Here is a 23,888-nt window from a genome sequence, read left to right as displayed (position 1 = left end):
CAAATCAACAGCTGCAACTTCATTTCATCATCTCTCCAAACGGCCAATTGCAACGATGAAAGACGGTAACAACACTAAGCCATTCTCGGCGCATGTTTTGGATGTGTTTTTTCAATCTCAGTCCCGTGACGTAAGATGTTTTATGTGATTTTATACTGAGTAACGCGAGAGTAATATTCGTCCGCGCGTCACCGCCGATTGCGCGCGCCAGGACAAATCCTCCGAACCTGCCCTAAAGACACACTGGGGTCTTATTGTTAGAGGAGCAGAGTGGGGTCCCGCACGTGAATGATACTTACAAAGAGAGGTAAGAATGATTTTTTCCCCCTTCTTTATCAGAATTATTATTATTATTATTATTATTATTATTATTATTATTATTAGGCCTATTATTATTATGCATAGAAGCATGTTTTAGAAAGTTTAGAGTAAAATACGAGTAATAACTACACCTAAAATTAAATAAAATACCTATTTTGAAGGTAGTTTCATTACTTCATTATTCTATTTTATTATTATTATTATTATTATTATTATTATTATTATTATTATTATCATCTCTGTCTTTTTGTTGTATTGTTTGTTCACTGAAAGCTGCTTCTCACCATGACAAATTCCTTGTATGTGTAAGCATAGGGCCTACTTGGCAATCAAGCTCATTCTGATTACAGCGCAGCGGCTACACGACTCCCAAGGGATATCCCATCTTTTAATAAAGGAATGCGTAATCTTTTGTACGTTATTTTGACGAACGTGCGCAATGTTTATCGACGGTTAAATAAAATAGAACGTAAAAAATAAAAGTAATAAAACCCTTTTGGAGCATGATATTTTGTCTTTTAAAATCCCCTTTCTGCATGATGCCTGTAAATGGAGCTCCGAACACGGTTAGCGAAGTCTTTTTTTTTTTTTTTTTTTTTGTGGACATTTTTACCGTTTTACACGAGTGATATTACTAATGAATTATACGTATTGTTTATTGGTTGTAAGTGAAAAATATTTAATTAGCTATATTGGAAGTGGACTTTTTTTTTTTTTTTTTTACTGTATGTGCACGTTGCTTAATGTTTGCATGTTATTAAATCCATATAGATGTTTTATGCACAGATACTTTATACACAGATACATAATTTGACAATTCTACTCAAGTTAATTCTTCATTCAATTCTCTGTTCCATTCTATTCCTTCATTTTGTGCTTTAATTCTTTCTTTTGTATGGTTACTGTGTGCATTGTTACATTGGATTTTTTCTGGTCCCTTAGGTATACACTTATAAAGCATCTTTTATTTGCTGCCACTAAACTGTGACAGTGCTTGTGATCACGCATTGTTCACTTTGAAAATATATCCCACATTTTGAGAAATCTCCGAAGATTTTTCCATTCCACTCATAATTAATGTTAGTCTGCTGAGCTCACATCTGACCATTTATGTTCTGTCACCCACAGATGAAATGTGGATGCCACGTAACAACATTTGAAACCCAGAAATGCATGACAACAATAGACGGACGTGCATTGAAAAGACCTTGATCTAGGATGGCACTGCAAAATGGAGATGCACGTCCTATAAGGGCAATTTCTGCATTTGTTAAGCAACAGTTAATTTATTAGGAAATGGATGATCTTGTAAATTCCTGATACACACCTATCCTTTGCAAGACACAGCACATCCAAACCTTGCTCTGGAGTGCACTTCCAACCATGGATCTCCTTTGGGTACTATTGTCCATGCTGACTACATGTTTGGCAATAAATATGGAAGCTACTGGGAGCCATAGCATGTTCACCTGTGAACCTATCACATTAAGGATGTGCCAGGGCCTTTCCTACAATACCACCTTCATGCCCAACCTTCTAAATCACTATGACCAGCAGACCGCTGCTCTCGCAATGGAGGTAAAGTGTCTGTCATAACCTTACACAGGCTGATCGTTTAATTGGCATGATCAAATTACTAGTTGTAATCTCTATGCTCTAATAACTGCATGATCACAGCACAATCATACAGCTGTATGTGGGTTGCACATATACTGTACAGTACAGGCTATACATTTATGTCTAATTCAGAATTATTTCCTTAATAGTAAAACATGAATTTTCATGGCCAACTTCTTTGCTCTGAACCACTTTCATTTGCAATTAGTATTTTCAAACAGACACCACCGTATGGACCAACTGCATCAATTGTCGGCTTAGGTTTGACCCAGTTCTTTCTTGCTTTGCAGAACAGATTATTCAGATCACATTACAGAAACGTTTAAAGGGAAATTCATCTTTTATCTGTCCTACGGGACTGTTTGCTAAGCTTTGCTTAGCATTTTGCTTTTTTATAATATTTTTGCTGTTCGTTGGGATGTAGACTGAACAAGTATCTTATAACATATTTGTATGGCATGGTTGCATTACACCGGCTTGCTAGAGTGTATGCCAAAGTGCTTGATGTTATGAGCAGTTAATGGTGCCTGGTCGCATTGTTTATTTTGATTGCTTTATAATCTTTGTATTTGCAGCCATAACCCCTGGATTGATTCTAGCTGATGGTTAATCCTCTTTACTGAGACACAATATTCGGCTGAGCCCAATGGAGAGCAGCTGCATTAGCTTGTTACAGTGGGCAGTGGATCTCGGTTGAACACACACAGCACTGTAAATGTTATCTAAAACCTTTTGTCCTCAGTCACAAGGTTTTAACTTACTCCATCCTGCCTCAATATAATAGAGAAAGAAATGGGACAGAAAATTAAAGAGATCAGAAGAAAAAGAAATAAAGAGAAAAAAATAAATGGACAGAGTTTAGCCAATGCAGGACACCATCTGCTCATCCTCTTGCATATTTGTGTGGTGAAACGTGGAGTTACATAACCTTTTGCACTGTAACAAGCAGCACAAACACACACACAAAGTGATGATACTTTTTTTGCACAAAGCATTACAAGATCAGTAAAGAAATATATTCAAATGCACATTGTTCTTGAATTTTAAAAGGACTAAATCTATATCACTGACCATCGGTCACATAACATCAGATATCAGAGATTATACAACAGCTAGACACAGAATTACAAGAATATCATACTTACAGAATAATTCAAACGAGTTTGTGTATAGAGGTGTGGGTATGTACAGATAGTATTAAAAATATATATTTACATGTTGCACATATGGGTTTGTGCATGCAGGAATTTAACAGGTAAAAAAAAATTGTTCCTTGCAATATGTGCAGTGTTTTCATTCTATAAGGCTGCATTCACACTCCACACAGCCACATCCATTTGAGTCATAATGTGTGACGTCCAAAGTATGCAGAAATGAAGAGTAATCTAAATGCTCGGTTTGTACTGGTGGAAACTGTTGTGAACTGGATGAGAGGCGTAAACGTAGTGAAATCAATGCATTTTCTAACTAAGACATATTAGTGTGGATATGGCCTAAAACTGCACAAAAATACTTATGCAATTTAATATAGATTTTATATGGAATTTAGAATTCCAGTTAATGCAAACCTTGTGTGCTCCAATGTTACATGTTGTTACTCTTCTTTCTTGGCATGAAAAGGAAAAGCCAAATGAAGATTGACATGTGATTTTAAATGGGAATGTAGTCTGCTGAGTAACCATGATTTGGGCGATGAATAGCCTTTACTGTTGCAGACAACTGCCATCAGTGACTAGAAGTGGGACCAAAGTGATCCTAGTTGAAAAGAAAGCCATATTAAATCCTTAATTTCATAAGTCGCAACTGCCAACAATATATTTGTTTTGGGCTTTATAAGGGGGCAGGTTAAATGTGCTTGCTTTCAGATTCAAAATCACTGTAGGACAGTTGTACCAACTTACTCTGAACTCTGGATAACCTCATCTGTGAATTGGGACAGTTGCCTAAAGGGACGGTATTCTGGGATTGGTGTGGTTGTGTATAGTAATGGAAAGATTCAACAAGGATTTGAACTGTGCAAACAAGGAGGATGCTTGGTTAACCTAACAATAGTAATTAGCATTTCAGATGCTCTGATTGATGTAGTTTGACTTCTAATTAATTTAATCTACCTCCCCCATTTTTCAAACACGCAAAGATGCTTGACCTTGTCCTTGTGTTATTTTTACCACAGCGTGATGTTTAAGGGCACTCAGCAGTGGTCATGCAATCTGGCAATCTCAAATCAAGCTCAAATTTAGAATTGCAACTTGATATTGGCATTACACTAAAATAATTATAACATCTGAGACTGACTGAGACAAAATTGTTGGGTTCCTGAAGGATACCCTTTCAATATTTGATATATGGACCAGGCCAATATTTGTCCATTAGAAGAATGGATGATTAAAAGAAGTGGCCATTCCACCATGTTAGTTCCACAATACACCTTGTCAATGGATTGTGCAAGTTTTCTTATTAAAATGTCTTTTAATTAAATTTTGTGCAAAATGTGATTTTTTTATTTTATTTATTATATATCAGCATTATATTATCAATCAGCCACCCTGCCCTCTACATTATTTTACATATACAAAAGTGTTACATGGGACTGTTTAAACTGTAAATGAAGATAATTGATTTTAATATGTAGACATTAATGCACATTTGGTAAGGCATTTGCACTATAGGGCAGTCTTTCTCTCTGTCTGTTGCTTTCCACTCTCTCCTCTCTTTTTCATCCCTCCCCCACACAAGGTACTGTGGTTGCTGGAGAAAAGGGGCCAATTGTATTGCAACAAAAGAGCCGATTTTCTCTCTCAGGAGGTGGTCGTCACTCGCACTCTGACCTCTCTCCATTAGACCCCTCCCTCAAACTCTGGCTGTTTCTGCATCACTGGTTGCCATGGTAGTGATGTTGAATGTTGTGAAGTGAACGTGGCCTTAAGAATTTAATAGTGATTGGAAGAAAAGGAGAAGAAATCTGAAAGAAAGATTATGTAAATAACAAATATTGGATTATGTGGTTCCCATAATATGTCTTACAGTCTTGACAGAGCACAGTCCCTATCAAAAGGCAGTGGGGGTGCACAGAGAAAAGAATATGTACTCTGGATTTATGGGTAGAGGGAGGGAGAAAAGTATTTACTTGTGAATGAACACATTCAAAAGGTCAGGTTAGGTGACTTAAAAAAGATTATTTCCTTCTTTTACATTTTTCTTTTTTCTGGCAAATAGATTCAGAATTAAATGCACCAGTATTAGCTGCATTACAATAATACAAAAAAAAAAAAAACTGGGAAAAACATACTTAAATACATTTCATCAAACATACTAAAATATCCAATACTACTTGAAAATGCACCACCAGTGTAATATACTACCAAATGTTTGGATACAGCTGACACTTTAATCTAAAGGCTTATGCTTTAATTATTAAAATGAGTTTTATAGACAAACGTGTGATTGTGGAGATGTGTAGAAAGTTGTAGAAATTCTTTACAAAACTTATTTTATTATTATTATTCAAGGAACATGTTAGACTGAAAAGTGAAGGAAAAGCAGCCAACAAGTGGCCAGCATGGAAAGGACATGGTCCTTCAATACTGTTAAGAAACATCCCAGGTAGATCCCTGGTTGGGAGTTGTGCTGGGTATCGCCAGCCACCTCACGATAGGACAGGTATCGCGATACACATGTCACAATACGATATATTGCGATACATCACAATATCATGGATCGATTTTGCACTGGTGAGTGAATTCTAAACTATTTGAGTTTTTACACACATCCGAATTTTGAGGATTGCAGACAGAAAGAAAGAGCGATCTTGGCATTTTAAGAATCGACATAGGGATCATACCAATGAGATTAAGTAGAAAATCTATATTTTGGCCCTAGATCCAAACATGTCCATGAGAGAAACCTGTGAATCCTGTAGGAGCATTTTGTCTCTTTGGTGCCTCATAGAAGCATATCTGACTGCACTGTTAATACCACGATATATCATGATACATTGATCTAAGTATCGATAAAGTATCGTGAGAAGTATTGCGATACATCAATATTTGATTGTATCGAACCTAGTTGAGAGGTTGCAGATCCACGCTTTAAGTAACTTTTTTGAACTATAAATTTAGAAAATAGTAAAAAATTATGAATTATATGGTGTGTCCAAACTTTTGACCTGTAAATTGAATCAATAGGTCAGTATTAATGTTTTGGGTTCATCAGAAGTTTAGCTCAGCCAACATCATTTGAAGCATAATGTTGATTACAACTAAAAATTATTTAGTGTCGTCCCTGGTTTATTTAAAAAAAAAAAGTGATTTTATCCCTCAAAAATCATGGCAACATAATGTTTTCATCTTGTAGCTATATTTTGAAACAATGTGTATTTAATGTTTATGGACTGGCCCCATTCACTTCCAATGTAAGCAACTTAGTAACTGCGATTTTTGCTTTTTTGTAAATAACCAAGGGGCGACAGCACACCATTGTTGTTACACATGTGTTTGCTTGGAACACCAAAATAATTTGTCTTAAAGAGAAAGAGAGAAAGCTTAAATTGAATTGAGGGTATACATGAGTCCTTCATTAGTGGCAAGCCGTGAAAAGAGCAGCTACAAATCTGTAGCAGCTGCTTCTAAAGTGAACTCATTAATCTGTTTTTCCAAATATATTAAGGCCATATATATAAGTGACAGAGACAGATTCAAACAAAACATGAGCCAGATCATGAAAGACCTGACCAGGGTAACTCTATAATTGCTTCTGGGGATTACAGTTTAAAATTGCCTAATGTATGAAGTGCCTCTGCATAAACCATAAAGCTTGTCTATGCAATAGCATGCCAGCTGTATTAGGGTTGCACAGTATTCCAGTACTAATTAAATATCGCAATACCCCAAAATTTTCAATGGTACGATATCATCTTGTTGTTAATTTCAGTACCATATTAAAGGATGCTGCCATTAGCTAAATGTAATGTGAGAGTTTTGAGATTAAATCAAAGACGGATGCAGAAGGATGTCATTTAATGAAATAATATACAGTCACATACACGCCACAGATTGAATGAGAGACACCGTCCTGCTCTGTCATCTCCTTCACACACACACACATAAGCAGGCATGAACACAAACACAACACACACACTGGCACGCACATGAACACAAACAAAACACACACTACTAATGCTTGATTCGCATGAAGTGTGTCCAATAGTATCCATCTTCAGAGCCCCAGAGCAGTGTGTTTAGTGTATAATTGGCTCTGAATTACTGTTTTCACCATTGCAGCTTGGAGATTTCAGCTCGCGAGTCACAGGAAGCTTGATATAACGAACCCTTCACAAACAGGAAGAACTTCAAAGGTCTTTCAAAATAAAAGTCTTGATGAAATAAGAGCTCTATTAAACTGGATGCTTGAAATTTAAGATATAATGACAGAAAACTATTACTACTGTACAAAAATGTAATATTCTAAGTAGTCACAGTAATACTCATAATTACAATAATATAATATTAAATGGTTATAATATTAATAATATTATCTGTAAGCAATATCACAAAAGCAAGTGTACTGAATATCAGCATGTTGTGATTCAGCCATTGCAGCCTTTTGCCTGAGTTGTAATGTAAAGCTTTGTTTTGAATCTTTTTAGTTTTTTACCAGAAATTATATATATTATTATTATTGTTGAAATATTATTATTGGCTCTATATTTTTTAAATCTATTATATTTTGATTTGATTAAAGCTGTATAGTATGTATTTGATTAAACACAATTTGATCATAACATTTAATTAAAGCATTTAACATGGAATCCAGAAAAAATAAAAAAACAAAAGGCATAATTTGTATCTATAAGACATTATGCAGTTCTTTTTGTCAAGTAATTGTGTGTGTAATTTCATCAAAACATTTTAAACAGTGTTTTGTTCTTGTTTTTTTTATTTTATTTGTTGCCTAACTATCGAGTTAGTATCAATACAGAGGTACCAGGGCTGGTGTCGTATACCGAAGCCAAAATGTTGGCATCGGAGCAACTCTAAGATGTATAGAGCATTTAAAAGGCCACATAAAGTCATTCCCTCCAGTGGCACACAGATGCTTGTAATCATACCGTATGCTCTCTGCCCAATCAGAAAATTGTTCCTCTTCTGTCTTCTGTGTTTTCCCATTTCTACATGTTTTAGATGTCTTAAATAACATTCAGCAAAGCCCTTGAGAAACACAAAGGAAATGGATGGACATTGCTGTGTAAAAAGTGTATGTTTGCCCTCAGGACTGCAGTGGGCCAGATGCACACATTTGAGTTCATCAGATCATTTCATTGCATGTAATGTGGCATGACAGCCGTGATGAGATAATGTTTTGACCAAATAACCAACTAAGGGCATTCGCTTTATTTTTATCTTGCTTAACAGCCAGTGTATGTCCACTCAATTGAGCTCAGAATGGGATAGGACATGCAATCAGACCTTTTGTAAGGAGGATAGCTGAAGCTCTATTTTCTCAGTACACATGTTTTGCTGCAATATAAATTATTCTTATTCAGCGTTTTAAGATGTAGCCATACGCTGTAAGAAAACAATTTCTGGTAACATAATAATGTGCTTTATGTGGTAATAGCTAAATTAACTAGTTTTATTCAAGTCAAAATTTTTATTGAATCTAACAAACACAAACAAAATTAATTGTTGTGGCTTAGATTATGTTGAAATAGATCTTTGAGGTAACAATTGCATTTTACCACCTTGTTTGTACTTCAGTATTACCATGGTCTTTGAAAACCTTAAAATAGAGGGAATTTAAAAATTGTGATTTGATGGATATTTAAAAATACATCCTTAAAAATTCACAGAATGTCTATAATTAATATTTCGTTTTTGTAACTATACCATCTAATTATATGCATATTTTGTTAGATAGAAATTAATTCTTGAAATGTAAAGGAAAAAACATGGAAATGTATTGTAAGGAAGGTGTGGGAACCCTGCTAGGCCTTTTTATTGAAAAATATATTTAAAAAAAAATTCATATCAAAAGTTAATTTAACTGTAGCCTTTAGTTATGTTTATGGAATCCACATGATGAAAATTGCTTAGTTGTCTGATTCTTTAAGCTGGCGCTCTTTCGTGTGTCATGTTGGCTGCACATTTTGAGCTCAATGGTATATCCTGCGTTAAATATGGATTATGTGCATGGAAACGATTGCTGCTTTGTGTCAAAATGGGCAAGCATAATAGCCGTCCTAATCCCTTTTTACACACATTTTGGGTGGTAGACTGCTGTGCTGGCACTGGCTGAATGATCTCATTATGAATATGTGTTGTAGTTTATCATATATGTGTTGTGACCTCTCTTATTTACAATAATGAAAAACGGAAAAAAAAAGCCACTTTTCCACCACTGGGCTGAACGGTTCTGAGCGTGGAACAGAACGGTTACAGTTGCATTTCCACTTGAGTATGTCATGGCACATTTATAAACCTTCTTTACTGTTTGTTAGCAAAGTAAAACCAGGGAAAAAACAGTCCTAAAAACTGGAATATGCAATCATCCTCCATAGAATGCCACACTCGCTCCAATGTTTCCCTCTCAATGCGTCGCCAAAATACGGATCTGTTACGTACATTCTCCTGAAAAAGAAACCTAACTGCACCAGCTGACCCTGATCGGCACGGTTTTGGAATGAGAATTGTTCGGCCCGATGGTGGAAAAGCTGCTAGAGTTTGTGCATTAAATCACATGATTTATCCATTGGATTAGGTCGTTTATTAGGTTTAGAACTGGTGTTTAGAAGCATAATGAATGACAACATTGCATTCAATATGTAACCAATAACATTTTAATAGCAAACACAAAGAGCAATATACTGTATATGGGTTGTTGACATGAAATACATTTAGCCTAAGTTGACATTTTGCTTATTGTATTATTATTCACTGATTTATTATCTCATATTTATTGAGAGACATTAAATATTTGTTCTTTTACTAACTCATTTGTCACAACACAGGACCATTTAAAATAAACTAGTGAAGACAAAAGGATTTTAAAAATACTTAGTGGAAAAACTTATAAGAAAGTTAGTCATAGCACCTCAAATTTAGACTTTCCCATATGAAGTAATATAACTAATAAAAAATTAAAATAAATTAAAAAACCTCATGGACATGCATCAACTACCCAATGCATACTATAAAGCTTGTTCATGTGGGCTATGACACAAAGGGTGTCTCAGAACCCCCACCCTACCATCACAAAGGCCTATACTCTGCAGGGATGGAGGCATTATTGTCTATCTGTCTGGTCCTGGGTGGCGCCTTCCACATTCTCCCCCCATGGGATTTGCATATTTATGTCCGGCCCCAAAGCTGGTACTACTCCCAGAATGCCTCATGGTATAAGTAGGGCCCAGGAATAAACAGCATGTCTCCCTGGCCAAAACAAAGACATCCTCAGAGAGAAGAGGGAGGTACTTTACTATGCTTGTGCCACAGATCAAATTTCCATTCTCATGTACTGGAAATAGGGCAAGATAGAAAACGGTAGTATTTATGAAGAAACACAGACATGATGGCTGCCATGTTGAAATCTCATGACCAGGTACATCTTGCAATTCGATCCTCAAACTCTAATATTTTCCTGAGAATCCAGAATCCTGTCATCCTGTTATGTTGTGCACCAGTCAACCTGCAGTAACATCACTTAAGATCATCAATGCTCCAGAACAAGTGGGGGCAGCAGAGAGGCTAAGGTTCTATCAATTGCTTAAGAAGGTGAATTAGAGATAGCAAAACAACATAAAAATAGTTAGTGCACATTTAAAGTATGTAAAAAATAATAATAATTAAAAAAAAAAAATTCTGTATGAACCAAATACAGTATTAATGGTCAACAAATATTGTTATTTAATGACTGATAACAATTATCTAGAGAGCAGGGTTTGATGATGGCAGATACAATGCTGATATATAAACAATCATCAAATGTAATTGTAGAACATTATTTGTAATCAAAATTGATGAGTATAAATAACAGTTATTTGACACAATATTTACTTAAAATCACTACCAAAAAATACATAAAATAAAATATGTGCATTATCCGTTGACAAGGCTGTCAGTAGATATTGAAACTAGTGTATAATCACCACTTTAGTTAATCAGAAAATCGAGCACAGTTATCGGGCGATGCTGATAATCTCAAAATAACCAAATTTTATATAGTCGATTAATCAATCTGGACTGCATTTCCTAAAAACCTTCCTAAAAACATCGGAAGATTCGAAGATCATTGGCGCCAATGGTCTCTACGATCAAGCTTGCAATGCTTTTGGGAAATGCAGTCCAGATTGATTAATCGACTATAAAAAATGTGGTTATTTTGAGATATATATGTCTATCGCTGCCAAATAGTCACAGTTATTAAATTTGGCTGACAAATTATTGTCACACATATAATTGCGATTATGGTGATTAATTGTCTGTTTTAGGGCAATGATGATTAATAGTCTCTTTTAAGGCTTTCATGATTAATTGTCATATACGTAAATTTTAATATTTCTTAAGGGGTGCATGTGTGCTTCATACATTTTTATATTTTATATATTATATTATATTTGTACCAAATAAATCCAAATGTATTTTGATAAAAAAATTATTTTGATAAAATACATCTTCAGTAACTGTAACTGTTAATGCCTAAATCTCTCTGTATATTTTTCTGTGTTCCCATTCTCTGACTATGCAGCCATTTCATCCTATGGTAAACCTCGAGTGCTCCACAGAAATACGGCCATTCTTGTGTTCCCTTTATGCACCCGTGTGCACTGAGTATGGCCGAGTGACCCTGCCATGTCGACGCCTGTGCCAGCGTGCCAAGAGTGATTGCTACAAGCTCATGGACATGTTTGGGGTCAGCTGGCCAGAGGAGATGGAGTGTAACAGGTACAGAATACGAGGGTTGTTATTGTAGTACTATTGAGAACATTTCAATAGCATTTATTTTTACTAGAATTTTGATTTGTATTTTTAAAATTACTATTTTTAGTTTATTTTCAGAATGGTATTGGTTTTTAGTTCTCAAAACGTATAACATAAAAAAAAGAAAAGTAAATTATTTGTAATTGTGTTTAGTTTTCTTTTAAATCATCATGTAGTTTTTGTTGTTTTGCAAACTTTTGTTTTTATTTTTATATTAGTTAACAATATTTGTTTTTCAAATTTTCCTCTTATCATTAATAATAAACTTGATTGATACTCCATATTTTACTCCATATTTTAAATGTATGCAATCTATCGCTTAGGTTTCCAGAATGTGATGAGTCTTACCCTCGAGCTATAGACTTACTCCCCAACTCTGACAGCACAGATGAATCGCCATCATCTGTTCAACGGGACTATGGCTTCTGGTGTCCACGAGAGCTGAAGATCAACCCAGAGTTGGGCTACTCATTCATGGGTGTGCGTGACTGCTCGCCTCCTTGCCCAAACATGTACTTCCGCAAAGATGAGCTCATCTTCGCCCGCTATTTCATTGGCGTTATCTCCATTGTCTGCCTGTCAGCCACACTCTTCACCTTCTTGACCTTCCTTATCGACGTTAGGCGTTTCCGTTACCCTGAGCGGCCCATCATCTTCTATGCCGTCTGCTACATGATGGTGTCCCTGGTTTTCTTCCTGGGCTTCCTACTGGAGGATCGTGTGTCGTGTAATTCTGCAAGCTCGGGTCGATTCCGTGCCTCTACCATCACCCAGGGCTCTCACAACAAAGCTTGCACGCTCCTCTTCATGACACTCTACTTCTTCACCATGGCGGGCAGCGTTTGGTGGGTCATACTTACCATCACCTGGTTCCTGGCTGCTGTTCCCAAATGGGGGAGCGAGGCTATTGAAAAGAAGGCTTTGCTATTCCATGCAGTGGCCTGGGGAGTTCCAGGGGCCCTCACCATCACCCTCATGGCCATGAACAAAATCGAGGGCGACAGCTTGAGCGGTGTTTGCTTTGTGGGGCTCTACGACCTAATGGCTTTATGCTGGTTCCTCTTGGTGCCTCTTGCGCTGGATGTGGTTGTGGGTGTGGTGCTGTTATTAACAGGCATCGCAGCACTGAATAGGGTCCGCATGGAGATTCCTTTGGAGAAAGAGAACCAGGACAAATTGGTGAAGTTCATGATCCGGATTGGCGTGTTCTCTGTGTTGTATCTGGTGCCTCTGCTGACAGTAATTGGCTGTTATCTATATGAGCAGAGCAACAGATCAGTGTGGGAGACTACCTGGGTACAGGAGCACTGCAGAGAGTACCACATCCCCTGCCCGCTTAAGGTAAACATAATGTTATTAAGTGCTTATACAGTATACTGTATGTTAACACACAGTATGAACTTAAAAGTCTCAAATGGAAGGGCATTCATAAATTTGCATCCCACCAATTACAAATAGTGTAGGAACTTTACTATAGGAGCCAAATGATTTTCATGACTTTTGCTTTTGTTAATAGTTCTAGAACATGCATTCTTGCACCAATGTGTTTGGGATACTGTACTAAAAACTCTTGACAGTGTTTTCTGTGCTACCATTCAGCAGCAGCAGCAACCCCCCCATCAGTTGTCACTCTGAGTGATCAATATTGGGAAACATTTCAGTATTTAAAATATTTATTGTGGTTTTATAAGTGGTTAAGCTTGAATGTATGATGGTTACACATGATGATGGTTGAGATTCAAACAGAATGCTTGGCAATATTTAACTCATCTGCTCAACTAAATACTAAGAATACAGTGCTCTCTGGATAAATAAACTTTACAGAAGAGTGATCATTTTAGATGGTAATACTTTGGTTTTTTGATGTATAAAATGGTACTCAACGATTACTCCATCCAAGATACTTCAAAAAATGCCATGGTATTTCTATAGTGTATGTCCAAAAACAATGGCATTACCATGGTACCATGTCCCAAAAAAAAGGGTAATACCATAATACTGTTTTTGTTATGCAAGTATGGGGCAGCCACACCTAAAACTACAACACAATTAATGAAGATAAAAGTCTATCAAATTTTCTATCAGTTTTACCACTGAAATGAGCTTCGTTGGACATTTAAAACTGAGTATCTCAATAAACATACAGCAACAGCTGCACAGCACTAATAATATCGCATATTTGCAATAATGCAGAGAAACTGAAGCATAAATGAAACAAAGAGACTGTCATGGAAGGTGGATTTTTACTCAGCTTCACGTCAGTGAAACTCAGCAATCTCAGTGACGATGTTGAAGCATATGTGTGCGTATGATAATGTGTATGTGTGTATGCCTGAGGCAGCGTGTGATTAGTTTTAATGAGGTCGTATCAATCTACTGCTGCAACTTCTGTTGTGGATGGAAAAGACAGTGATGTGTCATGCTATCTCTGCAGTAGTACATTATGCTATGAAGTTTTTGTCTTCCATTATTAGCATATTATTAAATGTATTGCTGTAATAGACCTTATTCCCGCAAGCGCCATCTTTTTACAACAAGGCTGTGAGGGATAGGCCTACAGGGACGTCGCTAGGACTATTTTAGGGGGGCTTTAGCTCCCAAATAAATAAAATAAAATAAAACTGCCCTTTTATATACTATTACATTGAGAGCAGGTTTAACGGGTTATACCCATACAGCTGAGTGTTGCCAAATGTAACCAAATGCACGCGACAGCCGTGTAGTCATTAAATTCAGAACTCATCTTAGTCTTGTATTGAAAGACACTTGTATTAAAGTGCTCTATTGCCCTAAACATGTTATAAGGATTAATTAACAAAGGAAAAAACGTGGGATGCTGTACCTGGCTGTTGGTGAAGATGGTGAGTTAACATATTGGATGTGCGTCCTTTTTGTGAGGAAAATATTGAACACCTAAACGTTTTGGCTGGTGTTTAAACAAAGAGATATTGCTATAAATTGCTGTGCAAACTTGTTTTTTTCTGACTATATTTTTAAGCTATATTGTTATATTATAAGTGTGATCGAGCCAAACCGAGTGGTCAAACCGTCCTGTTGTGCAAAACGACATATAGGCTCATCATTCTCCCCTCCACCAAATGATGTTTAAAAATTAGCAGAGCTTATTGTGTTTGCGGTCACTACATTAAGACTGCATTAGATTACACCAGCATCATGTAAAAACGATTTTATGACAGTCAGTCTTGTAACACTTATCAATAGCCCACTCTTGATAACCATTTTCTAACTTCATTTTCTGTATAGTATGAAGGTAAAATAGTGCCTAAATGATTTGCATGAGCAGAGTAAGATTTGTAAAAGCGTAAATGAAATTAAAAGCGTGATTTTTTGTTTGTTGCATGTGTGGAGTAAGATTTGTGAAAATGTAAATCAATTTAAGCATAAGAAACAAATATTAGCAATACGTTAATGCTTTGCATAAGTGTAATTCATGTTTTGTGAATCTGTATTTGCGTATTAACACAAAGTAAATTTGGTGTGTATTCTTCTGACTTCCTTTTTATAAAATAACCTTATTTGGATAGATTTTCCATCTGATATTACTATAAAAATACATGATGAAAAGACGTTTTGGGGGAGTATGTCCATACCCCCCTAAAAGAGGCTTAGCCCCTCTATCCATGAATGTCTATTAACGTCCCTGGATAGACTTACCATCTCTTCAATGGTGCAAATGGTATAAAGCTGTATGAAGCTATTGATCACATCTGATTTTCCTCAGCTCATGTTGTCTGGACTTCTTTGTATCCTGAATGTTCTTAGACAGATATTTTATAATTGTTGTTTCCTGCGTAACGATCCAAAAACACTTTAAACTGCAGTACAGCCCATTGAAGAGACTGTAAGTCTATTCCTCACAGCCTCTTTGTCATTCCCATTAAAAATCAAAGATGCACAGCAGTGCATGAATAAGGTCTATTAGATTTAATATTTTAGATTTAATAGATTTTATTAGACTTTACTGTCTTAAAAATGGTGATGCCACATTTTATTTGGTAGTTTCTATAACACTGAATGGAATATTCATTAAATATATGACATGAATGTACTGTATATTGATGTAAATGCAATCTGACAGCATTCAGAGCAGAAGAAATGCTCCATCTAAAGCACAAAGCGAGTGTGTGCGTATAAGAGAAAGAGAAAGGATAGACATTTGTGTTGGCTGCAGCTCTGTTTATGCCTTTGGCGATTGTGCAGTGAGCTGAGATAAAGCACTTCCCATCCACACAATCACACGCACAACCCAAGGCTAAAGTGACACAGAAAGCTACTCACACACATGTACGAATGTGCACTCAGTATAAGGTTCCGTGCAAGTATAGAGATTTGCAAGGGAGAATAAGCCTTCATGTTTTAATTGCATTCATTTACACTTTTTACATTCATTCATTTGGCAGACGCTTTTATTCAAAGTGACTCACAGTACACTTATTACAGGGACAATACCCCGGAGTAACCTGTCCCTTTTCACAAGATGTAATTTAAATCTTTGGTGTTCCCAGAATGTGTCTGTGAAGTTTCAGATCAAAATACCCTACAGATTATTTATTATACCATGTTGAAAATGACAATTTTTGGGTGGGAATAAAAACAAGCGGTTTTGGTGTGTGTCTTTAAATTAAAATGAGCTGGTGCCCCCTGCCCCATATCCAGAATTGGGCAGAGTTTTTCTCCGTCAGATCATAAGCAATATGACTCACAGCGAAAATAGTGGTGTTGAGCCCTATATGTTTGAACCGGAGTCAGACACTGATGAGGGAGGGACTGAACAACTTTGAGAATGAACCAGGACGTTTCCGAATGGTTATTTGGTCAATTTATTTATTTGTTGTAGAGTTTTTTCAGCAGTTTTGTAATGATGGATGAGCAACACACACACACACACACACACACACACACACACACACACACACACACACACACACATGTTGTGTTTCCATGTTTTATGGGGACTTTCCATAGACATAATGGTTTTTATACTGTACAAACTTTATATTCTATCCCCTAAACCTAACCCTACCCTTAAACCTAACCCTCACAGAAAACTTTCTGCATTTTTACATTTTCAAAAAACATAATTTAGTATGATTTATAAGCTGTTTTCCTCATGGGGACCGACAAAATGTCCCCACAAGGTCAAAAATTTCGGGTTTTACTATCCTTATGGGGACATTTGGTCCCCACAAAGTGATAAATACACGCTCACACATACACACACACACACACACACACACACAAATACTATGTTACAATGTTCGCTATGCACTATAACGAAACAACACACACAAACAAACATGTCCGTCAACAGTTGTGGGCAGGGCCTGTACAAAGTGACGTCACTTTGTACAGAATCTGCGAACTGCATGTTCTGAGACAGTGCTTATGATTAATGGGGATTAAAAAAATAGGATTGGGTGGATTTTTATCATTATAGGGTTGTTGTGTACACAAACTGCCAACACACATTTACTGTATGTTCAAATAACAAAAAAGTGAATTTTGCATAATGGGGCCGCTTTAGTTGTGTTGGTACAAGTGCTTAATATGAATCCATTGCTTTTGTCTTCACAGGTGGAACAGAAAAGCAGGCCTGATATCGCCTTATTTCTCATCAAGTACCTGATGATGCTGGTGGTGGGCATCCCATCAGTGTTTTGGGTTGGCAGTAAAAAGACGTGCTTTGAATGGGCCAGTTTCTTCAGTGGGCATCGCAGAAAAGAGTGAGTTTAATGTCAATCTTGGCAAGCTTACTGGCCATAATCATAAAGCAGCGATCACATTGAATGTTGGGATCCAAAACCTCTGCATTGTTTTATTGTTGCAGGAATGATGTTATGTAATATTATATGTATTTGTGATTTTAAATGTAATAAAACTGGAAGCCCTTGAAAGTGACATCATGGGTGCTTCTCATGAAACCCTTCAAGAAAATGTTTTGGTCATATTTAACCCCACATCATTACGGAAAGAAAAAAATAAAGCCTACATTTAAAACCGTTATTTTTTATTTATTTATTTATTTATTTATTTGCATTGTATTTGGTGTGGTTTATCCTTGAAAAAACGATTTGCCAGTAGGATAAGACAAATACACTTTTTTCTGTACCCTATTTGCAAATAGTCTTTTCCTATGTAATCATAAACATTGCTACATTTTGTTAGATGTCTCTGTAAACAAGACAAAATATATTATCTTATGTTATTTTACTTCTCAAGTAAATTGATCTTGTTTTAAGAATGAATAGATATTTTTATTGGAAAACAAGAGAAAAATGAACTGTAATAAAATGATTGTTTGCAGTGTTTGATCTATAAATACTTAACAAATTAAATATATAAAAACATTTAATGTTGCGTTAATAACAATATTATAATAACCATCTTTTTTTTTGCATTGCGGTAATGAGAACCGGTGACTAAATGTTCGTAACTGTCATGAAAATATTAAGATATAAAAAGTCTTAATGGCCCTAAAAATAGGCTTTATTTATTATAGGCAACATGTAATTTCTTTTATTTTTCCTTTGATTTGAGTAAAGTACAATCAGGACATTTTCTTGACAGGTTTTGTGAAAATCACCCTCATATCCTGTTTGTTGTGGTGTCCGCAGTAATTTTGCATTCTCAAAGCCTAGTGTGATGATGGCTTAAGTTGATGCACATTTTTATACATTTCTAAAACAAATTCTACAAAACACTGACTTCACTATTTTTCGAAATTGAGTAATGATCAAAATCGTGTCTCTTCAACTTTGATCTGTTTAGTGACAGACTGGTTTGGCTCAGTTTTGCTCGGCTGTATGTACATATCTAATCAGTGCATTAACGTGTGTATGTACAACACATTTGACTGGACAGTATTCTTAGTTACTGTGTTTTGCCTTTGTAAGGCAGAACTGAGCAACGTAGATATTTCTTGTTCCTGTAGTTCAACTGCTAGAGCATGGCATGAGCAATGCGAAGGTTACGGGTTTGATTCTCAGGAAACACACAAATAGATAAAATATGTACTTTGCTATTTTTTGTCCTTCAACAGTTCAACATACAGTACATTCAAAGTTATTTCGTTGATTTTTCGCCATTTTTGTCTAGGCCTTAAAAAGAAGTTAAGAAGTAGTGTACTACGCCAAATGTATCATAGTGGTTAGTATAAAGGCCTTCTCTCTACATCACATCCCTGTCCCTTGTATCAGGGCATTAACCTCCTCTCCTTCCCCTTGTTCCACCCCCTCTTCCCTCGTTCACTTGCCCTCTGTCTTCCCACTCTCTCTTCCTTCAATCCTCCGCCGCTCCCTTCCCTATGTACCAACCTTTTCCCTGTCCCTCTCCCTTTCTGTCACCCCCACTCCCCCTGTCTCTACCACCCTCAGCAGTACGGTGCATGAGAGCAGGCAGGTGCTGCAGGAGCCTGACTTCACCCAGCTGCTCCTCAGAGACCCCAACAACCCAGTGGTGAGGAAGTCCAGAGGCACCTCGACACAGGGCACCTCCACCCACGCCTCCTCCACGCACCTCGCCATGCTGGACGAGCCCCCAAGTGCAAGCACCAGCCGTGCGGGCAGCATGCGCAGCAAGGCCAGCAGCTACCATAGCAGCCTGCATCGCTCACGAGACGGCAGGTGAGATGGACCGGGGTGGGCAAGAAATCATTTTCATAATAGGATTTTTGTCTTGTTTTCAGGTACAGATATATACAAATTCTTAAAATAAGTTACATTTACTTGAGAAGCAAAATGATACATTAATGGTCCCGGCATATTTGATAAGAAATCGAAGAAGGAATGGGTGTGACGTCATTTAGAACAAAACAAATCTGTTTTTAATGGTTTGTAACAGCTCGTCAGCGCAAGCTTTCAGGAAAACTTTGTACTGATTGCTAAACACCTTCTTACTGCCATTGTTCCATGTCATCTGTATTTGTGACCTGGAGCTTCACCTACTTTAAGAATGACAGCTAATTATCTATTCAGTCAGTTAAAATAGGTCAACATGCAGATTTATTATTGGTGCATTGGTGCAAACTTACCTTCATCTTTATGACCGTTCCTGTAGAGACTTTTTCCAAGAACATGTCATGTGATTTTTTTTTAAATTAGTCTACAAGAGGAATCAAATCTACTCAATTAGTTGTAAGTGCCCATTTACTCTGTTGTTTGACATGCTGCTTCACTTATGTGCCGTCTGCAGCTAAAAGACATTCACGCAGCTGCCCATAGAAAGATATGCCTCTCTTATCATCATTCCACCCATTAAAGGGATAGTTCACCCAAAAATTAAAATTCTCACATCAATTACTCACCCTCATGACATCCCAGATTTGTATGACTTTCTTTTATCTGCTGAACACAAACAAAGATTTTTATAAGAATATCTCAGCCCTGTAGGTCCATACAATGCAAGTGAATGGTGGCCAACATTTTGAAGCTCCAAAATCCACATAGGGGCAACATAAAAGTACTCCAGACGACTATGGTGGTTAAATCCATATCTTCTGAAGTGATATAATAGTTGTTGGTGAGAAACAGTTCAATATTTAAGTCCTTTTTCCTTTACTTTTACTTTCACTTTCTCCTTCTTCTATTTTTGCTGTTTCACATTCTTTCTGCATATCGCCACCTACTGGGCTGGAAATGACTTAAAAACGTATCTGTTTCTCACCCATACCTGTCATATAAAGTCTGAACACATGGATTTAACCACTGGAGTCATATGGATTACTTTTATGATACCTGAAATATTCTTCTAAACATCTTAATTTGGGTTGTGGAGAAGAAAGAAGGTTATACACATCTGGGATGCCAGGAGGGTGAATAAATCATGAGAGAATTGTCTACTATCTGAACACCATGAAGTAATTGAACTATCACTTTAACAATATTTTATTGTTATGTGATCATAAAGTTCAATAACAGAGTGTAACCGGTGTATATTATGGCCGTGTATAGCCAGTTAGTGCATTAGCCCCATGACTGCACAATGCAAACAAGACAAATTACACATTATCTACTGATTATACTGTATATTACTTTAAATCATCATTGAGTGGTTAAAACAATTTCTTTCACTGATCTCATGTGAAATTTACTCTGAGAATAACACATTTTAATTTCACAATAGTTAAGGTTATACATGTAGTCTTGTGCGTCTGCATTTAAATGCCCCTCTAAACCCCTCTCATTGTGCTGTGGCAGGTGTCTACATTTTCACAAACAGTATGTTTTTTTCAGCTATTTGAAATTTCAGCTATTTGAGTGAAGAAGAACTTGTCAGCGAGGATGCCGGGGCATAACAAGTCTTGTTTTCAGATACATCTAACAATATTTAGTGAGGTATATGTCTACAGTAATCATAATAATATTAATAATAATAATAATTATTATTATAATTATTATAATAATCTATTTGCAAAATCAGTAAGAAAAAATACAATACTTTTTTTAAGCATAACAATTGTGATCATTCAGTTATTATCCCAAATATTTAACCTCACCACCCTGATTATTCAAACAATGTTTCCATATAATGTTCCCATATTCATGGACAATAATAGAGCACAACAGTCTGGTTCTGGAAGTAAAAATCCCTTTCATTTTCTCCAAAGAAAATGTCTCTTTCTTACAGTTTTTCTCAATCGCTTTGGCTCAATTCTCGAATTAGAATAATTTTTTAAAACAATAAGTTAAAATCTCTGAACAATTCATTTCTTGTTCACACCAGATTTGAATTTCTTATTAATTTAAGCAAATTGTACATGTTTTGGCATGTGCAATTTATATATATTTGCCAACTACCGCAGGTTTTTTCAGTGTTGCAGTGTTGCATTTTTTTTTTTCAAATGTGCATATAATTTTTCTGTGAACTACAGTATAATACAGTTTTGGCTTTCCCCAGTGAACTTTAACCTACTGTTGAAATCTGTATCTAAAAAGCTATTGTGATACATTGTAGCATTCAGCTAGACACAACTGACATTCTTGTATAGTACAGTAAGCAGTCAGTGTCAACAAAAATGTAAACAAAGATGAAAATTGTATATAACAAACATTTTCAGGATGACTGCCATATTGAAAAAACATCTAAACATTTTGACCAGTATGGCTCACACAATGACAAAATATCTTTGGTGAGATTGGCCAATTTACTGACACAATACTTAGGTTTTAAAGCATGAATTAAATGTTTTGGGTGAGTTACTACATTTTGCAGATGTGAAATAGAGTTGTCATGTCCCATAAAACAGTTGTGACAATTGAACTTACAATTTAGAGAATGTTAAGGCTGTTTCAAAAAATTAGCCAAAGCGATTGAGAAAAACTGTAAAACAGACCTCAGACCTGGGCTCAGATTTTGGTTATTAAGATATATGCTTTTGTTGAAAACATTACTCCATGTTATTTCAACTTAATAATAAAAAAATAATCATGCTTGATAGCGGAATTCCTGGTGAAGAATTGCACTTTCCATGTTACTGAAGAGAAAAGATCCACCAATCAGAGAATCGCAGAAAGTAATCCGCTGCAAAATATCCCAGTAGTGACGTCCTGCTTCTACACTGTTAATGACACAGTGGAGTCGTCTCCTTACACACTCAAACTACTTGTATATTTGCATATATATTAATATTTTGGCATAAAATGTAATATATTGTTACTATACCTATAATAAACAACTTTAAATCAATAGTTTTATATTTTTCCATTGTTTTTAATTCAATTACATTATTCACAATGGTTAATGGGACTGTAGTTCTTTAAAGACGTTAAGTATCTTTTTGTTGGATATTCAAATACATTTTTGCTTCAAATTAAAGTTTGTAATGATGTGATTCACTTTGGTATTGATTGGTTTGGTTCAAGGCTCTTAAGAAGACTCTTAAGAAGAATTTTATGAAATTCCTATGGAAAAAAAAATAAGGGAAAAATACTTCCGGAAAGAAGATGGCTGAAAAATTCACTTTCCATGGCTTCCAAGAGAAAAGCTCTAAACATGATTGAATCTCTCATTCTGTTTTCTGTCAGACACACAGCCTGCAGTTTCCATGGAGTTGAAGAGCGTCTCCCTCACGGGAGCACCCTACGCCTTAATGATCAGCTTCAGCGCTATGGCATCGACCGCATTGACAGCCATTCACGGCATGGCAGCCTGCAGCGCCTGGAGAGCCAATCACGGCACGGCAGCATGCGTGACCTCAGCACCACAGCGCAAGCTATCCAAAGTGGCCCTGGCAATGGCATTCACCGTGTCATTGAGGAGGATGCAACTAAGGCGTAAACTTTAATGTATCACCAAACAGGGAGCTACCAAATGCGTGAAGACATGGAGATGGGGAATTCACATGGACTTTTCTGCCACTAAGTTTGATTGATGCATTCAGCAGACTCTTTTATACAAATAGACTTATTGTGCATTCAAGCTAAACATTTGATCAGTATGTCCATTCCCCCAGCAATCAAACCCATGACCTTGGCAGTTGTAGCAGGTGCTCTACCAGTTGAGCTACTGGAGCAGAAAATGTTAGATAATGAGAAGGGACTTCATTAATTCATTTATTCAAACAAGACATTCAATCAAAGGTTGCCAAGTTCAATTATGGTGGATGCCAAACACTTGAAATACTTCCATGTACTGTGATTGATGGTGAGACATTCAAAGCTGTTTGGAGCCTCTCTCGTGAAAGTGTTCCTACATAAACAGGGTTAAACGTAAGGGCTTTTGATGCATCATCGTTCTGTGATGTTTTGAAGCTATTGCTGCTTTTTGTTCCACGTTTTAACTCTTGTGTGTCAATTTTAAAAAGTTACTCGGAGGTCCTTAGTGTACAAAAATGTCAGCGTCAAACTACCAAATATTCTTTCATTTTCAGGATTTTAACCCTTTAAATGCCAGTTTGTTTATATAATGCCACTGCTGTTTTTTATGAAAAAAACAAAATTATAATTATTTCCCATATAC

The 23,888-nt window shown here is 36.3% G+C and overlaps 1 protein-coding gene across 3 annotated transcripts; it reads left to right on the top strand.

Annotated features, from left to right (window-relative positions):
- The first annotated feature begins 192 nt into the window (after positions 1 to 192).
- Positions 193 to 23,887, top strand: LOC127623848 (frizzled-3-like). Of its 3 annotated transcripts, none has more exons than XM_052098408.1 (7): positions 193 to 307; positions 1,450 to 1,899; positions 11,680 to 11,876; positions 12,236 to 13,253; positions 17,508 to 17,656; positions 19,310 to 19,555; positions 22,955 to 23,887. In XM_052098408.1, exons 2-7 carry the CDS (start codon positions 1,705 to 1,707, stop codon positions 23,205 to 23,207), a joined length of 2,058 nt encoding a protein of 685 aa, XP_051954368.1. In that variant the 5' UTR covers positions 193 to 307; positions 1,450 to 1,704; the 3' UTR covers positions 23,208 to 23,887. The 3 variants fall into 3 exon arrangements, with proteins under 3 accessions (XP_051954368.1, XP_051954367.1, XP_051954366.1); XM_052098407.1 differs by having other exon boundaries at positions 19,307 to 19,555; XM_052098406.1 differs by having other exon boundaries at positions 19,130 to 19,555.
- The last annotated feature ends 1 nt before the right edge of the window (position 23,888 follows it).

This window comes from Xyrauchen texanus, chromosome 30, assembly GCF_025860055.1.
Source record: "Xyrauchen texanus isolate HMW12.3.18 chromosome 30, RBS_HiC_50CHRs, whole genome shotgun sequence".
Classification (NCBI taxonomy): domain Eukaryota; kingdom Metazoa; phylum Chordata; class Actinopteri; order Cypriniformes; family Catostomidae; genus Xyrauchen; species Xyrauchen texanus.
Note: the sequence above shows the minus strand (reverse complement) of the source record. Positions and strands in the feature narration are given on the sequence as shown.